The following is a 25985-nucleotide window of genomic DNA, read 5'->3' on the forward strand; positions in this document are numbered from 1 at the left end:
TCGTCAAATTGTTAGCAACCCCTTTGACATTTGTGTCAAATTTAGTAAATTTATAGAATTTAATTTTTGATCCGTATGAGTTTTAAATGTTGTCCCACTTCCAAATCGAATTTTATAGCCGATAATCGTTAAAAATTGTTCATTGCAGACCGAAAAGAACTTGCCCCGGGCTAAGCCGGGTAATGCTTGCTAGTGCTCAGTTAAGTAAAACTCGAACCATTTAACATTTTGTATATTTTGCATTTTTATTGACTTTTTCTTCGTTTTTATGTATAAAACAATATATCTTCTTTTTTTAGTATGTTTTTTTTTGTTTTTGTTTTTACTTTTGCATCATTTCGATCTGTTTTTTGCTGTGTTATTGATTATTTAAAAAAGGAAAAAACAATTCTTCGCATAGAAATATATTCGGACATTTTTGTTTGCATTCATTTCAAACATTCCTGCGGTTCACAACGCTCTCAAATACTCGCTCGATGGCTATGCACACACTTAAATATACTCTACTCCCAGTGGGACAAAGTGTATATTGGCTTTCCTTTTTTTCATTTATTTCTTTTTTGTTTCAATGAGTAAAGCAGCGCGTTTTTAGTATAAATGTTTGCGGCCAAATATTACTCGTTTTTGAATGGACATTTTCTTGCCAAAGAATAAAAATTAAAGTAAACTTGTGTAGTATATGTAAATGTGTGTGTGTGTGTGTGTGTGTCAGTTTGTGTAGTATAGTGCTGTGTAGTGTTGTGTAAAGTAGTGTTGTGTATAGTATACGATTCTTTTTTGGAGCGCTGCTTGCTTAACATGCCTCTCGTTTAGTTCCCTTTACTTATAATTGTTATTACATATATTTTTTTTGTTTCGTTGCGAAACATTTCTCACAGTTTTACAAATTAAAACAAGAGCGTTCCTTAGTTTGTTTTTTTTTTTTTTTTTTTTTTTGTTTTGCCATCATTATCAAATATCATCGTGAGTTCCTGTTTACAATGCAAACAAACTAGTTGTTTTTTTGTTTTGTTTCATAGGAATACATATTTGTATAAATTAGTTTTAAATTATCTGGGGTACTCGCACTTAAATATTAAAAATAATTCTTTCAAATTGTAAGTGAATTTATTGTTTTTTAAAAAAGTTTGATATTAATAGGATTGTTTTTTTTTTTTGTTGATGTATTTTATGCATAGCAATAGTTAGATTCTCATTTAAATTATTTTTGTTTGTTTGTGGAAGTATTGTATTTTGTTTTGTTTTTTTTTTTTTTATAGTTTTTAGTAACAGTTTTGTTGTTTGGAAAAATAGAAGTATGTTCTTATGTATACAATTAATTGAGGCGCAAAGCATTCCGACATTCTCTGATCTCGTTGGGGCGTAAACGTATGCAAAAAACAAAATTATTATAATAATAATTAAACAAATTTCTGTCTCCCTTAAACTCTGTTTACTACTTTTATTAGTATTTTTATGTAGTTGTTGTTGTGGTCGTGTTTTGTTGTTGTTGTTAATGGCACAGCGTCAGTTGATAGTTTTTTTTTCTTTTTCTTCATTCTTCAGGTGCATTTTACATTTACATTTTATATCACAATTTTTATTATTATTTTTTTTTATTTTGTAATTAACACATTTTTCCATTTCAATATTGTTATTTACGCCCAGCAAAAAACCTGTTGAGCAATGTGTCAAGAATTCTCTCTGCTTTTTTTGTTTGTTATATTTTAATAAATGTTTGTGTTTAGTGTTGGAAAAGTTGAAATTTAGTTGGTAAAAAAGTGTTGGGGTATGCCCTTTTTTAGAATTTGTAGCACTCAATATGCGTTTAACATGCATGTTAAAGGAATGGGAATTTGTTTTTTTTTTTTTGTTTGTTTTATGTTTTATTTTTTAACATAAACGTTAAGCGCATATTAAGTAAAATTGCCTGAGTGGAGTTTAAAACAATAGTCAGCTATTTTATATGCAACTGTTATATTACATTTATTTGTTCCAAATCAATTTTTTATAAAAATTGCGTATAAAATAGCTAGGAATTCTCAAAAGTCTCACTAGGCAAACGCAACGTCTGTGTACATGTGTGTTTGAGTGTGGCGACTCGAACTTTTGTTCAGAGCCCGTCAAAAATGTAACTAAGTTCGTCAACTTTTTAATGTTCGTTTTGGGTTCTTTCTTCTTTTTTTTTTAGGCATTTTTGTAACAATTCTTGTTAATTGAAATGAAAATGATCAAAATTTCAACAGTTTTTCGTGTTGTACATTTTGGTTTTCCTTAATTGTTTACAAATTTTTCATAATTGATATATTTCGGCCAAAAACAGAAAATAACTAACAATCACTTCTGCTTCTTCTAGTCTCAACAGAAAAGCACAAAAAGTTAAACATTTTTTTTGGCGCCAACTGGGTTTCTTTCTTTTCAAAAATAGAAATAGTTTCTACGTTTAGTTATTTGTGTGTATGTGTGTGTGTGTGTGTGTGTGTGTATGTGTGTAACTCGCTTAAACACAATTTTCATTCATGTTTTTGTTTTTATTTTCATAATAAAAAAATTATAGCGATTAATTACATGTTCTTTTTTCACTTTTTTAAATCTTTTTTATAAAAAAAGGTTTTGTTTATATATTTTTTTTTGTTTTTTTTTTTTTTTTTCGAACGACTGTTTGGTTTTTCTTCGTTAACTTTCACGATTAAACAGCACGTTTGGATTGCTTTTTTAAGGCGCTCTTTGCTTCTTCTTCTTTCAGCTCGTTTCTTAAGAATCTCATTAACAGAATTTTAAACTTTGCATTAAATGAAAACGGATTTTAAGTAGTTTCTTTCTGTAAACAGTTTTTGTAGAAAGTTTCAAGAATTTGTGTATTGCAAATGAATAATTATAGTCTGTTTGCTATTTTTGTTTGTTTGTTGTTTTGCGATTTGTATGTAAAAAAAAGAATTATACAAAGAAAAAAAACAAAAAAAAAATCGGGCAAAAAAAGAAAACATTTAACATGTTTCTTTTTTTTTTTTGGCCAAAACGCCGCAAGAGTTTCCACAATGTCGGGCCAAACATTGTGCTGCCCAGTAGCAGCCGACGCCTGCTCACATCTGCTCTTGTTGTTGTGGATGTTGCGGTTCCAGCGCCCGTTTAGCCACTGGCCGTGGCGGTCTCACAGTACTCGGGCAAGTCACCGGGTCGCTGTTGCTGCCGCATGCGCCGTTGCAGCAACAGGCTCTCGCTGGGCGGCGACAGACCTATGCCCAATGTGGGCGGCTCATCCAACAGATGCGGCGGCACCTGCGATGAGTGCGTAAAGCGCCCGGAACCAATGCGCCCAGGCGGCTGCTGGTGCTGTTGATGGGCGCGTTGCATGCCTCTGGGCTGGTTCATGCCGCAGCTGCGCATCGGCGCATAGACGCAGTCCTGCCGCCAGTTGCGTATCTGTGTGGCGGGCGAATGCTCATCGGATGGTGGCGAACCGCCGCTGCTGCTCCCGGCGCTATTGTGCCGCTGCTGCTGTTGCTTTACCGCCAGCGGTGGCTGTGGTGCTGTTGTTGGCGCTATTTTGTAGCCAGCGGCACCGCCGCTGTGCGAGAAGCTGCCCAAATAGTTGCGCTGCTGATTGCCATAGTGACCGCCACCGCCGCCAGTGCTAAATGGTGGACGATATTTGCGAAAACCGCCGGCGGCAACAAGTGTATGCTGCTGCGGCTGCTCCGATTGATGGCTGCTGCGATAGCGCCAGTTCTCTAGCCGCTGTTCGGGCCGTGGTGCTATATAGCGCTGTTGCTGCTGCTGCCGTTGCTTGCGCGTGTAAGCGTTGCAAATGGCAGGTGGCGTGGCCTTAAAACCATTTCCAGTTAGCTTTAACTCGTGCTCATCATCGTCATCATCCTCGTAATCGTCATCCTCCTCATCAATGTCGGCGTCCTCGTCATTTTGATATGCATCCAATGCAAAGTAAACATTTCGCTGTTGTTTGTTTGTGTTGCCAGCAGGCAGATGTTGTTGTTGTTGTTGTTCTGGCTGCTGCTGTTGTTGTTGTTGTTGTTGTTTGCCAAAAGTCGTTCGCATTGTTGTCCCCTCAGCTGCAGCTGTCGGCGCTTTCGAATCATTTACATGGTTATCATCTTTTGGTGGGCATGTTGCACTTGTTGCTGCTGCTGCTGCTGCTGCTGTTGTTGTTGTTGTTGTTGCTGCTGGCACTGCCGCTGAGTTGACAACAATATTTGCAGTCTCATAAATTTCAGGTAGCTTTTCATTTAAATCACTAATACTATCCAATAGTTTAACATAATCATCATTATCATCATCATCATCATTATCGTAATCGTTAGCATAATCGTTATCCCTTTCATTGTCAGTTGTTGTTGTTGTTGTTGTTGTTGTTGATGCTGTAACTGGTGTTGGTTGCTTTTTGTTGTTGCTGCTGCTGTTGGTATTGGTGTTTTTGTTGGTGTTGGTGTTGGTGATTGTAGTAGCACTAATATCACTTGATGCTGTTTGTTGCTTTTTAGCCCCATCAACATCATCGTTCTCCTGCCTCGCCTCATCCTTAAACATTTCGATCTCCTGCGCATTGTTGCGCATTGTTGTTGTTGTTGTTGTAGCAAATTCGCTTTGCTTCGATTTTTCCATATTATCAATAATAAGTTTATCCTTCTTCTCCTCCTCTTTCTCCATTTTCTGCTCCTTCTCTACTACCTTTACCTCTTCGTTCTCATCAACTTTAGCTTTCAATTCTTTTCGATTGTCGGCTTCCTCATCCTCTTCCTCATCCTCCTCCTCGTCCTCGTCGTACTCATCTTCTTCAGCTATGTCATCCACGCGCTGCTGCTGTTCATAAAGATAATCATCACCCTCATCTTCGTCCAGCTCGCGCCAATAATGCTTGTAGTGCTGATAGTTCTCGCCATCTCTCTCCTCCTCACCCAACTCATAATCTTCATCATCCTCCATCTCGTCGCCGTCAGCTTCGCTGCTGCTGCCATGGCCAATTTGGTGATGTTTCTCCTGCTGCTGTTGCAGTTCACGTTGCTCCTCATAGCGACGCGTCGCCTGCGCCCACTCATCATCGACACCTTCGTCCAGGCGTCCAAAAGCCTCCAGCGCCTCATCATCATCGTCATCCTCCTCATGCACATTGAGCGTCTTAAAGCCGCCACTGTTATTGAATATGCCGGAGGCATTCCTTGAAGATTGACGACTGAGACTGCTGCTGGCGTTCCGCTGAGCCGTGGACAAGCGGCCGCCATAGCTGGATGATGAGGCTGGGGCGGCGGCAGCAGCAGCTGCTGTTGCCTTGCGCTGCGAGCGGCTGCGTGTGAAATGAGCCGGCGGCTTTGGATTATAATTCTCATCGCTATACGCATCCATGTAGGCCTGCGACGGCTGATAGATATTCGGGCGCTCCTTCATATAATCGTAGCGCATCGAGAAATGCTGCAGAATCACACGCTTCACGGCCATTGCAGACTCGGCAAACTGCGAGATCTCACGCGCGGATTGATGATTGCTGTGGGAAGAGGTCAGAGAATTGTAGTTAATGTATGCTTTCTTTAGTGGATAATTCGAACCCTACCGTCGTATATTGTTGGGCGTTTGAAGCGCCTTGTGGCGACCCGCCTGTTTGCTGACTGGTGGCTCCTGTTCGCACATGCGTATCCAATTATGATTGAGCACAGCTTCGGCACTGAGACGCTTGGAAGCCTGCTTAACTAGCAGACGGCAAATTAAATCTTTGGCCTCATCGCTCACATCATGCCATTCGGCTTCAGGAAAGGAAAAACGTCCTGTGATAAACGAAAATATAAATAAAAATCGTTTCGAAATTTGTTTAAATTTGTTGGATATACCCTCTTGAATGGACTCAAAAAGCAGCTCCTGGCACGTGCGACAGTTTTCACCGCGATTCCAGCCGCAATCCTCGCCGCAATTGCCTGAAAATGGCGGATAGCCACAAAGCAAAATGTACGCAATAACACCCAAGGACCATAAATCGCAGCGCTTATCATAATAGTTGGCCTCGCCGACAAACAGATCGACAACTTCGGGCGCCATAAACTCGGCGCTGCCGACCTGTGAATATGCCAAAATCGATAAGCAATCAGGAAAAACTATATATATATATTATATATATATATATATATATATATAAATTAGTCCAAGCTAACTCACTGGTGTCATTAGCTGCGGCGTGGCGGCTGGCGATGAAATGTCCGTGGTGAACTTAATGCCAGAGCCCAAATCGAAATCACAAATTTTAATTGGGCACAGCGAATCCGTTTTTACGCACAATATATTCTCTGGCTTGAGATCACGATGAGCAATGCCCTTCTTGTGCAGAAAATCTAAGCCGGACGCAATCTCTTTAATGATCTGCGCCGCCTCATGCTCCGAAAAACAGATATGCTCCTGGATACGTGTCAGCAATGGGCCGCCGTTAATTTTCTCAAACACCAAATAGAATTTCTCATCATCCTCGAAGAACTCGATCAATTGCAAGATGCCCGGATGTCCCTGACAGTGATGGAATGTCTCCACTTCGCGAAAGACACGCGCACGCGCATGTCCCGGTATCTTATCGATAACCTTCACAGCATACTCCAGATCGGTGTAAATGTTAACACATGTCTGCACCGATGCATACGCGCCCTCGCCCAGTATTTCGCCAGTCAGCTTGTACAGCTCTAGAGTGAGAACAGAGAAAACGGATTTCATTATAAACGATCTTGGAGAATTATCATAAAAATATAATACTTGCCTTGAAATGTTGACGAGTGCATCGAGGAGCTGATGCGTTTCTTACGCCTCTTCTTTTGCATCTCCTCCTTGTGCCGATTGAGCTCCGCCTGACGCTCCACTTCGGTCATGTTGGGCGCTTCGCTTGACTCGTTGCCGGACACATCTTCGCTGCTGTAGCGCGTTAGCTCATTCTGACCGTCTGCAAAATGGAAGAATTACAGATATTTGTTATTATTAACTGAAGTTTAAGGAGATAACTAACTTATTTGCAGTAGGTAGAGTATTTAGGAAATATGATGAAATAGCAGGCGTTCGATCTTTATTTATGGTAGATCGAAAATTACTGTAGTTGCTGATTGCAACTGCTTTGCGCAACGTTTGAAAGCGAACTGAAGCATTTGTTAAAACTATTGCCCAACTAATTGTAGGTTCAAAAATTAATTTCGTTATGCAGAATAAGATATGTTTATAAAAAAAGTTGTTTACACGTTGTTTTATATCACAATGTTTATTATGTATGCTTTTTTATTCACATGATTAGCCGATTGCTTTTGATTTTGATTTCTTGTTTATAAAATCATGCAGATTAGAAACTATAGATGCGTATAATCATATTTATTTTTATTTCCTTTCTAGTTAATCTAATTTCAAAAATTTTCCTTCGGTTTCTAATCATAATTTGAAACAGCGTGTAAACATTTTGTCACTTATTCTGCTATTCAACTCTTCGTTTGAGTCACCTTCTTTTTTTTTAAAGGGGTTCCTACTCGGCTCGCCGTAGATCGTATCGTGAGCGTAACCAAAGATTGTCGGCAGCTGCTTGCAAATCATGACGAAATCCCCTTTTATCGAATTAAAATACCATACGAAATTAGAAATTGCACCATATACTACTTTGATTTACATATGAAAGAAGCAAAATTTTGAATAAATATTCATAAGGGTGTCGGTGTAATGAAGAAACATAGACAAAACTAGCCGAAAGAAAGCAACTTTAGTTACTCAGGAGACAGTTTGGAAGGTATCATAAAAATATAAGTAGAAACAGGTTAAGTCTGGGAGAGCACAGAATCTAGAATCTACATTCATAGCTAAAAGAAAACTTAATGCTTTACAAACGCTCTACTAAAAACAAACGATAAGTCAAACATTTTTTGCAATCTTGAAAATCGCATAGAAAGGCAGCTGAGCTAACGGCAAAAACAGTATTTATGTATTGTTTTAGCTTTTGTCCTGGGCATCGCTGTGTTCAAAGAGGCACACACGCGAATTTGTCTAACATATACATACTTTATACTTATTTTACAGTCTAACTTTCTAAACATCTGTTGCTGCCGTCCATCTCGAAAACTTCAAAGCGTGACATTTTAATTTTTTGCCAAAATAATTATTATCAATCTTGCGACTTCGTAGGCTAGAAATGTTAATCAAATAAGTCAACAAGTACTTATCAAGAGACACAGCTACAACACAACAAATATATAGAGACACGGCCCATTGGGCTTTGGCTTTTGGCTTTGCGCTCGCTCGGGGCACAACAACAAACAGCAATACACATATTTGCGCACATTTATCGGCGACCACTTGCCATATTTGTATGCCTATTTTCAAGTTTTTATCAATGCATAAATGTTTATAAATAAACGGGTATATTGAAAAATAATATACATACATTTATGTATATATTATAGATAGATCGCCATAGCGAGTACATAATTTCAGCGCAACTGCGTAGAAAGCAAATCGCGTGTCGTAAACAAGTCGCCACAGATGCAAAAGCGAGCCAGTAAAAATAATAAGAAACAAAAACAAACAAAATAAAAAATAAAATATGTAAATTCCAAATAAAATAAATGCTAAATGCAGGGCAGGGCACATAACAAAAAGTGTATTAAAAAATCAACAAACGTAGGGAGCGGGAAAACGGAAGAGGAAAGTGAGGAGCGGAGCCAGTGACTGAGCAAAGCCTGACAGTAATTATTACAATAATGTTGTTGATAATGACGATACGAAAACGATGCATTGCTAAGTATCTATACTCTTGCCGGCGATGGGAATATGTTATGTTATACATATCCATGTCAGTATAAATCCAGTTTATCTTCATGCGTAGGCCTTCATCAGCAATCGATTGATAGTGGAATATTTTCATATAAACCAGCGTGCAAGGGTATTTGCACTTCGGCGTGCCCAAGATAAACGTTCTGTCATTTTTAATTGTCATCATAAACCAGGCACACGAATCGGTTGTGCGTTCGATGTTCTATTTATAGATTCCATGGCACTTACGATTCTGTCTGACCACGTACTTATATGTGCACAGGCAGGGGGTGGATCACAGGGAGGAGCAACTGACAGATCGCCGGCCCAGCCAATCGCCAATCTTCAATTGCATTGCAAATGCAAGGCGCAATATCAGCAGCATATGCTGTCGAGAGTTCAATGGGGTGTAGTTAAGTTGTGGGCATTTCGGGCGGGGCGGAGTGTCCATTATAATAATAATAAATCTAATGCTAATATGCATTGTTGCATGCTGTTGGACCTTTGAGCGCCAGAGGTAGTTGGCCTTTTGCGAGTGGCTCGTGATGTTGTTGTTGAGACGCATAATAAAATAAATAAACGACCACTCGAGTAGTATATATAGATACTTAAGGATTATATAGATGGTGTGCATAGACACACACACACACACACACACACATAATTGAATAGGGCTGCACAACAACAAAAGCTCGCATCAGATGACAAGATCATTGAGCATTATAGACGTGCATAAAAAGACAAAAAATGCAGTTTGAGCAAATATATAAAATAATAAATAATGCATATAATATAAATTAATATAAATTAGTGTTCCCTATTGGAACTTTATGGTCGGACTAATACTTATAGCATTACTGATCACTGATTAAAAAAAGAACCCGTCCCTCGAACCAGCCAAAGAAACAATTATATTAAATAAAGCGCATGTCTTTCCCCTAATCATAATCTCGATTGTAACTACATGTTTTGGATATACAAAATAAGGGAATGTTGTTATGTGCGATCAGTGATCGGCACTGAAATCGAACACATTCAAATTCTGTTTGCTTACAATTTTACATTCTTTTACTCTTGAGCACGCTTAGAGAATCTAGCGAATCAGCGAAAGGTTACCCCGCATTTTCTATAGATACTGCAGAACTGAAGGCGATCGATCATTCTTATCGCATGCTTCATAAATCCACTTGTCAATCGCATACACCTACATGCTATATAGTATATAGTGTTTTCTTGTGTGACCCAATTTCTATCTAGACAATCTCTTGTATACTCTTCCGCCTTCTCGACGGCTGGCAGCAACTATTTCTCTAGAACGCAATATACGCAAAACCCCGCAAATACGTTGATAAACAAATACTTTTAAATATTTAGACAAGCTTTCATTTTTCTTTTTTAGATTTTCCGCCTTTTCTTTTTGGTTCCGGTGCAGACCAACGCAACCAATAGCCAATTCGCGTCGAACGTCATTTCAGTTGCTCTCATCGAATGATATTGCGATTATAAAATTCTTCTCGTTTTGTTGTTGTTTCTTTGATTTTAATTGTGTCTCGCCTCGAGTGAAATTTTGGCTGAGAGCCCACCCAAAGTCTACATCCCCTGAAACGCGTCATCCTGCGCTGCCACGCCCAGCGCGCACACGTTGGTTGCGCCCACTTGACGCACACACCTACACACACACCTACACACACACACGCGCACACACGTTTTAATAGCTGTGGTAATACGGTCCTATCTAAATTTAAATTTGGCCTAATTAGTGAGTTTTTATTCTCTTATTTCTGTTGTTAATTCTTATCAATTACGTAAATTGAATTGTGGCAAAAACAAAGACGCGTGCTGCCAGAAATATTAAAAATATATAAATATGTGTATTCTTGCTCTTTGATTATATATATTTTCAATGCTTTCGTTTATTCCTCGTTTTTTGCGCATTGCTTTTCGAATTTTTGTGCAAATCATTTTGTTTATTTGTTGCATATATTTTATTTTTCTGTTCATTTTCCACACAAACCTGTTTTTCTAACGATTTGCTGTCGTTGGAAAATTAATTATAATAAATAGCCGGCGATTTGTTGCCGAAAAGCTGTTGACAATTTACATGGATTTTCATTTGCTTCGAATGATTTCAGCTCTTGCATTCTTCTAGAAACTATTTAAAAGTACGTTTCGCTAGCTAGAAAAGTGAAATTCATGCTGAAAACTTTTAGTTTCGTTTCTTAGCAGAAAGAAAATGATTGTAAATGAAAAGCTTCTCATCAATGCTTCACGCTGACACGTGCAACGCTTTTTATTACATATGATTAAATCAGCAGCTTATCTTTCGGAAGACATCACCTGATGTGTCTTTATTGAATCGATTAAGAGACGCCTTATGAAACATGTTCATCTTATTTCATCAGCTTGTTTTTAGTCAAAAAAAAAAAAAATAAACACCTTAAAATTGTGGACATTATTTTGACGCGACAAAGACAGGCGAGAGAATCATTCGATGTTGCCAGCTTATCTAAGAGCCGGGAGAAGCGTTAACAGTTTTTTGTATTGCTTTTGACCTCTCGCATTACCGATCATCGAATCACCTTGAGTGTGGTTCGGGAACCCTATTATATATACATATAGTATATATATACTACGTAAGAGACCCTATTGCGAAAAAAAAAACATAAAAGTAAAACGGCTTGTCTGTTTTGTTTTCAGTTCTCGTTATATGTATGTACGTCAATTCGAAGCCGTAGAAAACTGAAACTGAAAAACAAGCTTACAAATAGTTGCTGCTTTTAGCTTTCATCTTCTTTCTTTCAGTCTAAAATTTCTAGCTCTTGACTCAACTTATCTCTGACGTGTTTGCCGGCCGGTAAAGCGGCGACGGCGACGGCGGCGCGGATTGCGGATCAGGGGCTGGCGAGAGCATATTGAGACTCTTGAAGCTGTCAGTCGTCGGTCGTACTATCTGGTTCTAGCTATGTCTCAAGTTTGCGGCATGTGCCCCGACTCGATTTAAATTAATTGCGTCGTACTCTCCCAGCTCACAAAGTTGTTTTTCTTTTTGCACTGAGCCGCAAAAAAAAAATAAAGTTAATTTAAATATTTGTAGAACAGCAGATAAAGTTTTTAAATAAAATAAATAAAGAAAAATCGAAAGTTTGCAAATTCAGTTGAGATTGTTTGACTAACGTATACCCTGTACACGGTGGTAGAAACTGCTCTAAAGATTTGGGCAAAGCTCCACCTTGATTATGGTTTACCTGTAGATTTTTGGTATGGGAAGAGTTGCCTGGATTCAAGCATATATGTATTTACACCTTAGGGTGAGTGGAGTCGAGTTTGCTTGATTAACAGATACCCTGTACACAATGGGAAAACGATTCTAAACAAGGGTCCTCCTTGAATATTGTAAAGTCAAGAATTTTCGAATGAGAGTTGGCTGGATTCTAGATTTATATACCTTAGAGAACAAAGTAGAGTTTGTTGTCGACTTTGTTTGATTAACGGAACACCCTGTACACGGAGGGAAATTAGTTCTTAGCGGTTGGTCAAAGGTCCTCCGTGAGTTGGCTGGATTCTAGCTTATATACATCCAAAGAAACAGAGTATCGACTCCAATGCTTTATTCTACAAATTAAATGAGTATCTGAAAACGTAACGAGCTCTTTAGCGAGCGTCTACTGTCAACTTCTGGTGGGTTTCTCCCTCTGCAAGCAAACACAAATGTTTAACTCAACTTACCCGTGATAACAAAGTTTTTTTTCTTTACCCGCTTAGACAACAATTCAATTATCCAGAGTTCTATATACCCCTCATTAATTATTTTTGTTAGGGTGTTTGCTTGCTCTGAGCACACACAAAAAGCCCAGAGGAAATAAATAAATTGTTTTCTGCTGCTGCTACTGCCATATTTTTTTGCATTAAATTGCCAGAACAACTCTATAAACAAAACTATGCAACAAATATTTGCCAAGAGATTGTGCCTACGTATACACATGTGGATATGAATATATAAAATGCAAGAATTATTAAACTGCGTTTCAGATATGAGGCCATAAATAGACTATTAAAAAACAAAACCAGCAACAACAATAACAATAAAAATTGCTGTCATGTGTTTGCCCAAGAATTGCAAACTGAAACAGTTGTCTGTTGTTGTTATTTTCTCTAGGTAGAACTGATGATGCAACATGTGGCAAGTAAATGGAACATTCTAGTTAAAAGCGAGACGTAGATAATGCATTTCAGTTTAGCCTGGGTTAGGAAACCAACATCGAAGCCAAATAAATGCCAAGAATACAAGAATTACATGACTAAAAAAAAAACAGCTAGAGTGCATTCGAAAAACTTTTCCACACACTACGAAATGCTTGTACCCTATACCCTATAGCCTAGACGGGGTACTGAAAATATTTACATGTAAGCACATGACGCTTGATGCGAGCCCCCAGAGCCTATAGGAACTTAGACAACAAATGAAAATAATAATGGGGCAAATTAACTATTCCAAAAACTTGTTTTTTTAAAAATAGAAACAACAGCACACTTATTTAACGCGGAGACATTTCCGACCCCATTAAGTTTTTATATGTATTCTTGATCAATATCGAGTCGATTTACTATACATATTTAGGAACCGGCTGGATCGGATCACCAGGAACGATTGGTCGAAAATCAAGTTATTGAATAGAAAACTTGTTCATACTGCACTGCACTGCAAGAGTATTGAATCTTCGGTATGCCGAAGATAGCCCTTCTCTCTCGTTTTACATTTATTTTAAGTTTTCCAATAACCCAATTTACTGAATCAGTTAGAAAAATTAATTAAATAGCTATAATATTAGGCTAGCTAAAATGAACGATGCTCATAAAGAACTCGAAACAAGGTCAGACTCTGAAAACAAGTCACTTAAAAATAAACAGCCAGAGCAGAAGAAGACGAAGTAGTAAACGAAAATAACGCTTGACTAATATCAGCTCGTAATATCAGTCGATCTGATTGCGCTCCTCTTAAGGCACAAGGCGTCTGCCAATTTTTAATTGAAAGCCACGCCCTCGCCGCCTCTCGACCCAGCGGCTTATCAAAACGAAGCTGATAGCAAAACAACAATCAAAGAGAAGGAACAACACTATCAAAACGAACATAAATGGAAAGCAAATTATGAAAAGAAAAAAACATAAGAACCTTGAAACATTTTAGTTACGCTGCAAGCAAAAACAAGAATGACAAAATAAAAAGCAGTGTATGAGCCAGAGGGCCACAGAGCACCGGTACGGTACTCAAGATTAACAAAGCGTGGCAAAACGAAATTAAATAAAACAAAAAAAAGGGGGGATAACAGCAGTAAACAAATTGTATTGTAGCAAAAAATGTAAGCAAAGCAAAAAAGATAACTTGAAGCAAGAAAGTTCCCAATTGGAAAACACATGCGGCTAAATGCGAGAACGAGGCAGCAAAACGAGCAAAGACCATTCAAAGAGCAAACCCGCTACACGCGCCGCTCTCTTTAGCTGTCACGCTCTCTTGCGGTTGTCGCTCAATCTCATGGCGTGTTACTTCATACGGGCAGCAACAAACACAAATCCACCCAGAAGAAGAAGAAAATTATTGCGCCGCCGAATAAAATTGTAAAAGCAAAAGTTGAATAAAAATGGCGAGAAGTAAAAGAAAAGAGCAACAAATAAGCCGACCGGCAAAGCGTGTGCGGGGTGCTCTAATATTTGTATATATATGTGTGTGTGTGTGTGTTTGTAAAAACAAAAGCAAACTAAAATGCATAATTATATGAAAAGGAAAATATATATGTATATAATCACTAACTCACACACAAATACATGCATACAATGAACGGATATTTGTATATTTGTGGCTATGCCTGCCGGCGCAACGCTCAAGGTCGCCATTTCTACTATGCAGGGGGTGTTAGGGCGCTCAGACAGAAGAGCGGAACAGCAAAAGAAGGCACGCGCTACTGCCTCAACTTCCTCGCTCACTTTATTTACGCCTTCTTCGCCCCCAACTAGACTTTCGTTGAGCATGTTTGCTGCAACGCAATTTCGTATTGGAACGTACAGACTACTCTGGCTCAACGGGGCTGCTGCGAATAGAATTTGGTAGGGTTGTCATCGCTGGCCACAAATGTCTGATATAAGACAAATTTATGCAGATTCAAACGTCGTCAAATTCGGGTCCGTGTCACCAGATTTTGAAATTGAAACTAGTTACACTCGGTAACAATAGAAGTTGTTTTTAATTTTAATAGTCTTTTTCATTTAAATCCAATTTCATAGCTCAGTTCAGAATAGAACAGAAAGGCATTGGCCCCTCCAGTCAGGTTATAGTTGTAGTTGCCAAGTACTCTAATTGGAATTGCAAAACGTTGTTTACCGTTTGTTGTACTCATGCATATGCATAGCAAAATATTCGCAGGCCATTTATTTTTTTTCCTTACTTTGTTTGTGTTTTCTCGCAAAACAATGGGAGTAGAAAGAATTAAATATAATAGTAGCAGTAACAAGGAAATGCAACAGCAGAAGGCAGAGCAAATGGCAAACGACTCACACACACACACACGCACACACACGCGCGCACAAAGTTAGCGGAAAGGCAGCGAATGAAACAAAAGGCAAAACACAAATGCAAAACCGGCATTTTAATCGAATTCTGTTTTAGTGAGCACACTTATTAATATCCCCACACGTACGGATATGGGATATACATATGTACATATATGTGCATATACATACATACATATACATATGTACATAATCTACCACTTAAAGCTTCTTAAATGTGTAATTTTTTGTATTTACCCAACATGTTTGTGGATGTTGTTGTTGTTGTTGTTGCTGCCGCTGTGCTTTTAGCCGCAACGCAATTTATCTAAGCAACGCCCGCTGCTCAGTCAACGTCGCTGCTAGCGTCGCACGTTTTTTGCTACTATTTTTTTTTTGGCGTAGCTAAAAACTGTTTGTACACTTTTTGTTATGACTGTTGAAGTTATTTTTCAAATTTGTTGCATGCAATTTTAAAAGGCAATCGTCATCTTTAAGGCAACCACAATTCGATATCGAATCGAACGTGCGCTGATGAATGAACGTTGCCGAAAACACGCGGAAAAACTTTAGCTACTGAATGGTGTGCGGGAGAAGACGACGTGGTTTTTTTTTTTTTGCTTTTTCTGTTGTACTGCGGCCGCTGCGGGATATAGTATATATATATGTGCACGAATGTGATAAAACCGAATGGTGGAAAATATATAAAACAGAACAATTCTTAAAACACGGACGAAAATGTAGCCGGACTGTCGTCGCGCGGCGCAAACGAGGAAAGAAACAAACACGCGCCGTCGAGCAGTCAGCAGTGTCAGGCCCAGGCCAGGCGGCAGCAGCCGAAAAACTAACTCAACGAGAGAACGCGTCAGAGAGCAGCTGTGAGAGAACAACAGCACAGAGGGCAGAGCGCACATCACTGCGAATGAGTGGCAAACGCATTTCTAATAAGAGTATGGGCGAACAACTGCCCGCTGCCTTGTAATGTAACGGGTAAGGGCGAGGTGTAGAGCTTTGAAATATTTATGTTCAGCTTCGTACTCTTTGCACGTGCCAAAGAGCAAGTTAGTGCACGCTGACGTCGCAAATGTTTGTGCATATTTTTTGTGCTTACGTGACTTTTTTGACACATGAAGCGGTTTAAGAGATATGCAATACTTAACATACATACATATGTACACATTGCGGTTACACTCGTTATGTCAAAAAGTACACATGTATTTACGTACCCATGTACGCAAGCTTTTGCGGTTTTTGTTTACACAATATTTTTAACATTTTAACCAAATGCAAAAACGAGCAGCCGGAAGCAAAGCTGAGCCGGTTTTAAGAATTTTCGAGTTAGAAATAAATTTGCTCATGAGTCGTCTTTAAGCAAATTGCAGTATCAAATTATTGATTCCCTACTAAGTTGGGACCAATAAAAACAATCGAGTACTTTGGCATGGAAAGTTTTTCAATTTGATTCAATTTAGAGATTTGATGCCGGGATAGCTAAAAAAAAAAAAAACAAATCTGCACAGCAAAAAAGAGTGAAACTGAATGGCGTATGAAATTTGGCAACATAGCATGGGCGTGTGTGAAGTGGGAAGCGAAAGATGATGGCAGATCGTGTTAAATGTTTAACGAATTTAAATTGCGTTCTATTAAAAATAATGAAATAAACATTACACATACATAGGCAGATCAAAAAAAGAGCATTCAAGAGAGAAAGAACGAAAGAGAGCAGCTGACGATAACAGAGGGAATATTAGAGACTGACATAATCGCAGCAGTAAAGCACGTTTTTTTGTTTTTGTTTTGGGCTGGCCAAGTAATCACGAGCGAGAGAGCGAAAGGAAAGCCACACAGCAATATAGACGCGCAGACCGACAACCAGCTGAGCCAAAAGGCGACAGCCGCTTTGTCGCTGCAGATCAAAACACAAACAACAGCAGCAGCAATAACAGCAAAATAACAACAAAAGCGACAAGTGGTGGCCACAACACAGCCGTGCGCTGCTGCAGGACAGAGCGGGCGGATGAGCCGAGCAGACACTGGGAGAGAGAGAGAGAGAGAGAGGTAGCCCACTCATTGGGCTGCGCATTGAAAAAGACCGGTATGACCACGCAAAAAGCAGACAACGCCAGCAACGAATGAGCGAGTAAAAGACAAAAATGAACAAACAGACACGGCGCTGCCACTCGTTCGCTCTTTCTCTCTCGCTCTCTTCCTATCTTTCTCACACTCTTGCTTGTACCTGAATTGATGTGTGCGGCACACACACAAGCACAACATCACGTAGGCTGCTGACGTGCTGTTGAGGGCAGCGTGAAAAACGAGGTTAACGCAGACATCGACACCACTATATATACAAATACACGCGCACCAATATCGTCGCCTGATGTGCGAATTGCGTTCAAAAACAAATAAGTGGAAGGGCAAAAAGCAAAGCAAAACAACAAAAACACTTCTTTTTAATGGTGCTTTGTTTTCTCAAAAGAAAAAACGACAAAACGAATAAATATGTTTGAGGCTGGGATTTATTTTCCTTTTTTTAACAGTGCACGACAGCAACAGCGTTGCCATATGCACGAAATAACTTAACAGGGCAGCGTTTACATTTACATATATACGTTGCTTGTGTGCGTGTGTGTGTGGGAGGGGGTATTTGTAACAGATGCGTGTGAGAAGCTGCACGTACGCACGCAATTTTTGGGTGCCTGTTGTTTATACAAAACACACAGCCAGCGTGCATGAGGTTCTTGATAATAATGACGATACACTTTATATATGTATGTACATAGCTTGTCTGCCACTCATTAGACGTGGCACAGACCAACGCACGGTGGCAATTGGCCAAGCAACCACCCACAAAGTAGTCGTCAAATAGCGATGCTTGCTCACATACATACATACATATGCAGCAACTTTCATTGTTGCTTGCGCGAAAATTGCAAAATAAATTATCGGCACAGCGACAAACGACGCCTTCGCCTTTTCCCCACCAAATCCTGTTTTTTCTCCACAAGGCGCGTGTATCCAGCATGCAGCTGCAAATTGCTGAATATATGTACATATACACAGCGCTTCACCCGCTCCCTCCCCCTACACACACACACACAGCCTTCAATTCAATTGATATGCATTCAGCTCAGTTAAGGCGCTGATAAACGTGGTTTTTATTGTTTTTTTTTCTCTCAATTTTTTTTTTTTTTTAGGTTTGTCATCATCAACCTCTGCCGCCGCTGCTGTTGCACTAGTGGCAGCGCAGTCGCTACACGTCAGCAGACGTTGGCTCGAACTCGGTCAGCGTTGCTAGCAGAGAGCGGGCGGGCGGGCGGACGGCCGCAGCGCTCATCGCTTTGTCTTTGTTCGCATCGTTCGTTCATTTTTGTTTGCTCGCTTGCTTTGGCTGTCGTTCTATTTTGGGTTGCTGCTTGTTGTTGCTGCTGCTCGTTGCAGCGCCAAAGTGCAATAAACGTCATCAAGGTTGGTTATGCGCTGTCGCTGCGCTGCTCGCGTCGCTGTTGCAGTAGCTGCTTGCCGCAGCGCTAGTTTCGCTTTACAGTTTATTAACACTTTGATCCGTTTTCATTTGTTAAGCTCTTTGCGTGTTGAACAGCTCGCAGCGTGAATCATTTTGTATTAATTGCCTGAACACTCAGCTAAGATAGCCATGCATATGGCCGTCTCGCTTGCACGCGTTCAGCTCATTTCTATAGATGTATGTACTTCACAAAAATGCAAATGAATTTTGTTAATTTGTCAATTCCGGAAATAAGCTTCGGCGCGCAGCTAGCCCAAAAGCAACAACAGTAATTCATTTCACGCTGCCTGCCCACACATCGCCGCATCCCTACCCCTTACCAACCCGCCTCCTACACCAACAGACAGACTTGATAGGCAACATTCTGGGAAAGTTTCTTCGCTTTTGCCTGCGCCTCTCTCTTCTGAGGGCAGCTGTTTATATGTGGTGCGCATTTGCTTCCAGCTGTTCGCAGACGCGGGGGGAACACGCACTCTATCTTATCGCTGGCACTCTTTAATTTTCTTTTCCCATGCTTATTGCATAGATAAGCCAATCGTTTATTAATTTTTGAATATACGCGCACTTCGATTGCTGCTCAAGAGATAAATGCAGAGGCCTTTTAAAGCTGCTGGAAGAAAGTCCAATATTCTTTAGATAGGAACAAAATTAAATGTAGGATACAAAAAAATAATACTCTTATAAAACGTCAAACGTATTATGTCAGATTTTGAAAATGTTGGCTTGCAAAATTTTGGGCAAAGAAAGAATTTCTCTTCTATAGAAAAGCATGTCTTTTTCAATGGAAGGAACTTGATTTCGCGCGAAACATAGAAGCAAAAAGAAAAAACATTACAACTGGGGAGCCTCCATTTTCTTTTTACATTTCTTATTCATAACACAGATCTTATATAGTCTACATTAAGGTATTTATTAAGTGATGCAAGCTTTGTTATTGCCGTCGCAACGTTCATAAAAGACAATCAGGAACGACACGTGTTTGGATTACATACATATATAAATATATATGTTTTTATTAAATTAAATAGAGGCGACTGTGCTCTGTATATGCAAGACATAAAGACGCGACTATTATTCAAGCAAATAAAAATGCTTTTTGTCGTTAAAAGCGGGATTTGCGGTATTTGTTGTCGTAAGACCGCAAAATATGTGGTTCCCGAAGGTTATTGATTAGTTAAAAATTCTTGACCCAAAACTGTTTCTTAGTTGTTCAATTTCTCAACTTCTCCTTGTAGAGAGAAAATATATCAAACCGAATTTTCCACGTAATATTAGACAAACTATCAAATGGCAAAGCTGGGACAAATTCGTACGCATTTCAATAAGCTGTGGCCCACTGTAGATGCGTAATTGCTTACGAATAACGAGTGATAGGTTTGCGCAAATCAATAGCTGACGTGGCGCAATTGATGTACAAATTAGTATGCGCGGGATATACCCTACAATTTTCTAATGTCAAAGACCTTCATGGATGCCCAAATACATATACATGCATATATGCACTCTCTTTTCCTAGAAACGTGTTGGCAATTCTAGAAAACAGCATAGAAAACTCTATTCAATGGACTGTTGCCAGGGGCCTCAGCTGTTTGAGCGCAGCACTAAAAATATTGCATGAAAATTTATACGTAATGGATATGTGAAAACACACGCACACTGTTGCAAGTGCACTGCGTTTCCAGAACAATTTCGAACCGAACAATAAGAAGAAGAAACAAGTGGCAGGCATTACACAAACAGGGGCATAAAAACGTAACAGAACGTAACGAAAGAAGAGGCAGAAAAGTAGACGGCACACACACACACACACAGACAAGGGCAGCTAACACGCAAGGTAAAGGGATGAAGGGCGCCGCGCTCTTCAGTTCTGCGTCTATCTCTCTCGCTCCCTCTCACTCTGTTCATGTGCGTGGCAACCAGCGGCAGCTGCAAAACATTTCAATACACATACATATGTATGTAGCTCGCACAGTGGCTACAAAACCACTTAAAATGTAACGAAAAATAATGTACATAAATACATACGTTTACTGACAAGGGAAAGCCAAAGAGCAGAAGAGCGTAAGAGTAGCAAAAATGGAGTTTAGATTGGAGAAAAAAATAACTTGAAATTCAACACTCACCTGATTGACTTTGGCTGCAGCTGTTGTCGGTGTTGCTGCAAGAGACATTGCTGCCGCCTACGCCGCTGTCTGCGGAGCCGCTAGCGTTGTTGTTTGCGCTGCTGCTGCTGCTGCCGCAGCCGGTGTTGCGTCGCAGCGACGCAAACTCCTTGGCAGCAGCTGTGCTGGTATTTTTCTCCTCCAAAATGCGCTCAACCATTTTTTTTTTGGCCTTTCGGATTTTTCCCTTAAATTATTGGCACTCACACAGTCTCTCTGCTTCAATCGCACAAACAAGCAAAAGCACGCACTGCTTTTTTTGTTTTAATTTTTCCGGTCTAACAGCTGCAATGCTTGGGCCTGCACCTCCTCTCCGCTCTTATGCGACGCTAATAAGACACTATGTTGACGTCAACGTCGCTGCTGCGTTGTGCTCTCGCTCTCTCTGCTGCTGCGGCGTTAGTTGTTGTTGCTGCGCTCATTCAAAATGGTGGCTGATGAAAAGATTTTACTGCTGCTGCTCTGCCAAGAAATGATTTGAATTCTAGCTACTGCAATTGATGTTGCTGTAATTGCAGTCGGCGTCGTTGCGAATTGCGCAGCAGCATGAACAAATGTTTGAAGGAAAATTTAATTTGGCAAATACAATTTTTAGCCACTGTTCGGCAGCTGCTGCTCTGCTGGCGTTGGCTGCGCTGCACTGTTGTCGGTCGGTTGTTGGTAATTGTGGTTGTTATTGTTGGATTTGCTCATCACATCGGAAAAAGCGAGCAAAAAGTTGAATATTCCTTCTATTTTGTCAATTGAAATTAATCTGCTTTTCACTTTTCCTTTGTGGGGGCTTTCTATTGGGCTTTGATAGTGGTTGCTGTTATTGTAGTTGCAGTAAAATTTGATAGAATATTGCAAAATTGCTGTAGGTTATTGCCTGGGACTGACTGTGGTGGTGTTTGGTCGTTGTAGCTGTTGTTAAAAATTTTCTGCTGATTACAACACAAAAAAAATCGCTGAAATAGCGGACAAAAGCCGTTTTCTTTGCGTTTTTCGCTTTAAATTATCTCTTTTAGCTACCGATCCATTTTTTAACGTTCGAAGATGATTTCCGACTGACTAAAATTAGCGATGCACCGTGGAAGAAATATCGAAATATCGATACATTTTTCATTTCACTACATTTGCGATATTTGTTCAATGAGTCACTCGATGTATGTATGTAAACGGCAAAAGTGCATTTATAATTATGTTAGTACAACAAAATGCACTCAATTTAATTATTGCTATTTGTTATTTAATTTTATGCTTTGCTAACGTGTTTGCTGCTTGGCACTTAAGAAGCAGCTTATTATCGATTGCATATTCTGTTAGCTGAGGAGCGTAAACTCTGTCTGGTGTGGAGCAAATATGTTAAGTGGTTAGCAAACGTTAAATCACTTTATTTTCCCGCTTACCAACACACACTTAACGCGTTTTGCATTTAAATAATTACAAAATTCGCACGAGCACTCAAAATTGCAGCATTCCCTAAATTCGAAGTACAAAAGCGTACTTTTCTGGTATTTTATTTTTTAGCTATCACTTTTACCGCCTCCATTTTAGGCTCCGCCTTGTGGGTGGTGCCCTAACAACTTACAACCACCAATCACATTGTCCAGGACTTGCTGCTAGCGCATTTATCTAATGCGCCTGCGTAGATCAACAAAACGGCCAATTGAAAATTTGGTTTGAAACAATTCGACATCAAGTCAAGTGTTTCCAAAATTTAGTTTCTTTTCGCTTGGCATTTGCTGCGCTACGAAAGCCAACGGTCGCAACTTTTAACAATTATCACTTTGAATTGAATCCCTTCTGCTGCAATGGCCGATGATAGTGCGGTGGTTGGGCAGCTTAACGCGGCCAAGCGACCACGTCTCGCAGCCGGCTCGAAGTCGACGAAACCCATCGAGACGCAGCTGGCCAAAGCCTCGAATCGGGTGCCCAAGTGCGCCCGCTGCCGCAACCATGGCATCATCTCGGAACTACGCGGCCACAAAAAGCTCTGCACCTACAAGAGCTGCAAGTGTGCCAAGTGTGTCCTGATCTTCGAGCGACAGCGCATTATGGCAGCACAGGTGAGCTGTTGCAGAGAGAAAGTGAATGTTATTTATTTATTATAATAGTATATACAAAATACTAACTTATTGCAACAGTGCTTAAATGAATCTTGCAATTCTTAGCAAATCTTTAATCACGAGTTGGCTCCAATGTCTGCCTCAGGGTAAAGATGTTGATGTCTATCTATTCCTTGTTGTTACGCATTCATTAACGTTTTGTATATTGATTGCTGCAATGAACAATAAATGAATCCTCGTGTTTGCCCCAAGCTAACAGCTCCTGCTATAATTATACGCTTGTTAACCCTTGCCGCCTTAACTTTATAAACTATCGTAGTTCTTATCGGTTGCTTCGCACATATTAATAGTTATTCTATTAGTATTGTCTTTAGATTAACCACCGCACTGTTCTAATTTCAAAGATAAACATGCCACGGGCCAACTGCCAACTGCCCCTGCCCCTGCCCCCTTTTCTATGCTCCCGGCGAGCAAATGCAAACAAATGAAATACGAAATGCTGTCCAGATTTGGGTTAAACTTCTTCTGGTCTCGGACTTGGTGAATAATGACGACGATAATGATGATGATGATGATGGAAAGTTGTCAAAGCGTACGAACAAATCGAGCTAAAATATCCGCTTACCAAATGTTTGTACAACTGTTGCCAGGGCTCGCATTACATGAGGGGGAAATTAACTGGGCGAGCACTGTTCCTAAATTCACAGAAATTGAAGTTTAGAAATTGTTGCCTTTTACTGCCTTGCATAAATCAAAGCTTTTCACATCAACTTTGTTTTGTGTAAATCTCTTTAGTATTATTTCTAGAGCTAAATTGGAATTAGTTTAATTTAGCTTAAGCCTGGAGGCAGCTTTTTAATCCAATTTTAAGAACTTTCCATGAGCTTTTAAAATCGTTACGGAAACAGTTGCTAAAACGTTAAAATATCAAAACTTGTAAGCAGAAAATGTTACAATTTTTTTTTACTTGCCACCCTATAAAAGACTCAGAAGCTTATTTTAAGTTTTTACTGTCATTTTTTAATACTCTAAATACTTTAAATCTTACCTTTTTTACTTTTTTTAACCTAACACTATAAAACAAAAAATTTAAGATTAGCTTTAAAGAGAGCTTTTAACGAGCTTAAAATTGAATTAAAAACTTGAATACAAAAAGTTTAAAAGCAAGTAGATTTTAATCAATAAGAGTAAAGCTTCAAATGAGCTTTTATAGGGCTTTTAAGATTATTGAGTAATTGTATCTATAGATATATATTTAACCACATAATGTGCTTTCACATTTGACACGCTTAAATATTTCATTCCTTTTTTGGGCGGTTTCTGTATTTGGGAACACCCTGCCTTGATGCGAGTGTAATACCCAAAGGAATTGCAGTTGTTGTTGGCCGTTTGGCGGTTTGTTTTGTTTGTCTGTTTGCTGCACGCAAAGTCAAACAGAGATTCGGAAAAGTCGCGTCCAACACTTGTCGCATATTAATTTCAATCGGCATTTGGACATTCGCAGGTTGCCCTCAAGCGCCAGCAGGCGGTGGAGGATGCCATCGCGCTGCGCCTGGTGGCGAACAAGACGGGCCGCAAAATCGATGCTCTGCCGCCGGGCAGCATCTTTGGCCTGACCGTAACGCAGCCCAAGGACCAGGCAGCAGCAGCACACAGTCCACAGGAGGCAGCGGAGCAGCCGCAGCAGCAGCAGCCGACGTCAGTTGTTGCGGAGCCCGAAACCTTGGCTGTGGCCCAGGATCTGAGTGCACCGCGTCGCGAGATTGTCTCCCAAACGGCAATTGATATGCTGGCGCAGCTATTCCCACAGCGCAAGCGCTCCGTGCTGGAGCTGGTGCTCAAGCGCTGCGACCTGGACTTGATACGCGCCATTGAGAACGTCTCGCCGCCGGCGGAGCAGACGCTCGCGGAGCAGCTGCCGCCGCCGTTGCCGCAGCCCCCGTCGCTGCCCTTGCCGCAAGCACTGCAGCTGGCCATGCCGCCGCGCAGCAGCGCCTTCAGGCCAGTCATAGCCGAACAGGTGAGCCGCTGCAGCAGTTACCAACTTGCCCATACTCTGTTCACGAATCAGAAGGTGTATTTTGGGTTTATATCCGCTCGACTATCTGCTCATACATTCTCCCAACTTTACTCAATCAGAGTTAGACCTATTTATACCCCATTCCCATTGTAATGGGTAGATTATATGTAATACGAAATTTCAGTTATCAATCAATTTTTCTGGATATCTTTTTCCATTTTCGATAGATATCGATTTATGATTAAGACATATCTAGGGAAATATATGGGCTAGATGCGGTATGTGTCTACTTGCACCGCGTCTATATACCCTGTTCCCATTAAAAATTATGTAAAGCTTATGTGTTAGCTAATGCTAAATGGGGGGAGAGAGAGAGAGAGAGAAATTTGTAATACAATCGATTATTTACTTCGATATGTTTCCCTAACATCGATAAATATCGATTTTCGAAAAAAATGTTATTTAAATATATATCGGGCCATTTAAGAGCTAGAGACGCACAAATTTGGTTTGTATGATCTCGTCCCCGCCTCTATATACCCTGTTCCCAGTGGAAACGGTTTATATGGTAGGTATTTTTTATATGGTAGGTATTATATGAGAACTATCAGAGCTGGAGACAGCTGTAAGTTGTTGTGTCCGAGTCGGAGTCGGAGAACAGAGTATTGCGCAGTCGTTTTGAGTCGACTTGCAACTTACTTCATTGCTAACTTTTCAGTTTGCCTTGCTATTGCAGTATGCGGCAAAGGCCTCGTCGACGGCAGCCGCCGCCATTTGCGCGTATCCCAAGTGGTTTGTGCCGCTCTCCTTTCCCGTCACCATGGGCCACCTGTCCAATTTGGCGCCGCGCTGCAATCTGCCCAACTGCAGCTGCCTGGAGAGCTATCAGTTCCATTAACCACAACAACAAAGCAGAAACTATGCAAAAATTAATTAATTTATTT

The 25985-nt window shown here is 40.1% G+C and overlaps 2 protein-coding genes across 4 annotated transcripts; one reads left to right on the top strand and one right to left on the bottom strand.

The window, feature by feature from the left end:
* The first annotated feature begins 24 nt into the window (after positions 1-24).
* On the top strand, positions 25-25985 carry dmrt93B (doublesex-Mab related 93B). 2 transcript variants are annotated; one of them, XM_032433829.2, is made up of 3 exons: positions 22728-23021; positions 24526-25041; positions 25778-25985. In XM_032433829.2, exons 1-3 carry the CDS (start codon positions 22767-22769, stop codon positions 25937-25939), a joined length of 933 nt encoding a protein of 310 aa, XP_032289720.1. In that variant the 5' UTR covers positions 22728-22766; the 3' UTR covers positions 25940-25985. The 2 variants fall into 2 exon arrangements, 1 of the variants encoding a protein (XP_032289720.1); XR_004303331.2 differs by lacking the exons at positions 22728-23021; positions 25778-25985 and adding an exon at positions 25-199 and having other exon boundaries at positions 24526-24613.
* On the bottom strand, positions 664-22028 carry Lk6 (Lk6 kinase). 2 transcript variants are annotated; one of them, XM_002056317.4, is made up of 6 exons: positions 20935-22028; positions 6725-6904; positions 6139-6650; positions 5817-6039; positions 5543-5753; positions 664-5476 (listed from the first exon to the last, which is right to left on the bottom strand). In XM_002056317.4, exons 1-6 carry the CDS (start codon positions 21131-21133, stop codon positions 3109-3111), a joined length of 3693 nt encoding a protein of 1230 aa, XP_002056353.2. In that variant the 5' UTR covers positions 21134-22028; the 3' UTR covers positions 664-3108. The 2 variants fall into 2 exon arrangements, with proteins under 2 accessions (XP_002056353.2, XP_015025852.1); XM_015170366.3 differs by lacking the exon at positions 20935-22028 and adding an exon at positions 15544-16056.

This window comes from Drosophila virilis, chromosome 2, assembly GCF_030788295.1.
Source record: "Drosophila virilis strain 15010-1051.87 chromosome 2, Dvir_AGI_RSII-ME, whole genome shotgun sequence".
NCBI lineage: Eukaryota > Metazoa > Arthropoda > Insecta > Diptera > Drosophilidae > Drosophila > Drosophila virilis.

Excerpts from the sequence above, each read along its gene's own strand:
- Lk6 (XM_002056317.4), bottom strand. The coding sequence starts at position 21,133 with ATGGTTGAGCGCATTTTGGAGGAGAAAAATACCAGCACAGCTGCTGCC. Across the intron at positions 5,754-5,816 it reads TTTTGAGTCCATTCAAGAGG|GACGTTTTTCCTTTCCTGAA; the intron begins GTATATCCAACA and ends CGTTTATCACAG. Across the intron at positions 5,477-5,542 it reads ACGCCCAACAATATACGACG|CAATCATCAATCCGCGCGTG; the intron begins GTAGGGTTCGAA and ends CTCTTCCCACAG.
- dmrt93B (XM_032433829.2), top strand. The coding sequence starts at position 22,767 with ATGGCCGATGATAGTGCGGTGGTTGGGCAGCTTAACGCGGCCAAGCGA. Across the intron at positions 23,022-24,525 it reads AGCGCATTATGGCAGCACAG|GTTGCCCTCAAGCGCCAGCA; the intron begins GTGAGCTGTTGC and ends GGACATTCGCAG. Across the intron at positions 25,042-25,777 it reads GGCCAGTCATAGCCGAACAG|TATGCGGCAAAGGCCTCGTC; the intron begins GTGAGCCGCTGC and ends TTGCTATTGCAG.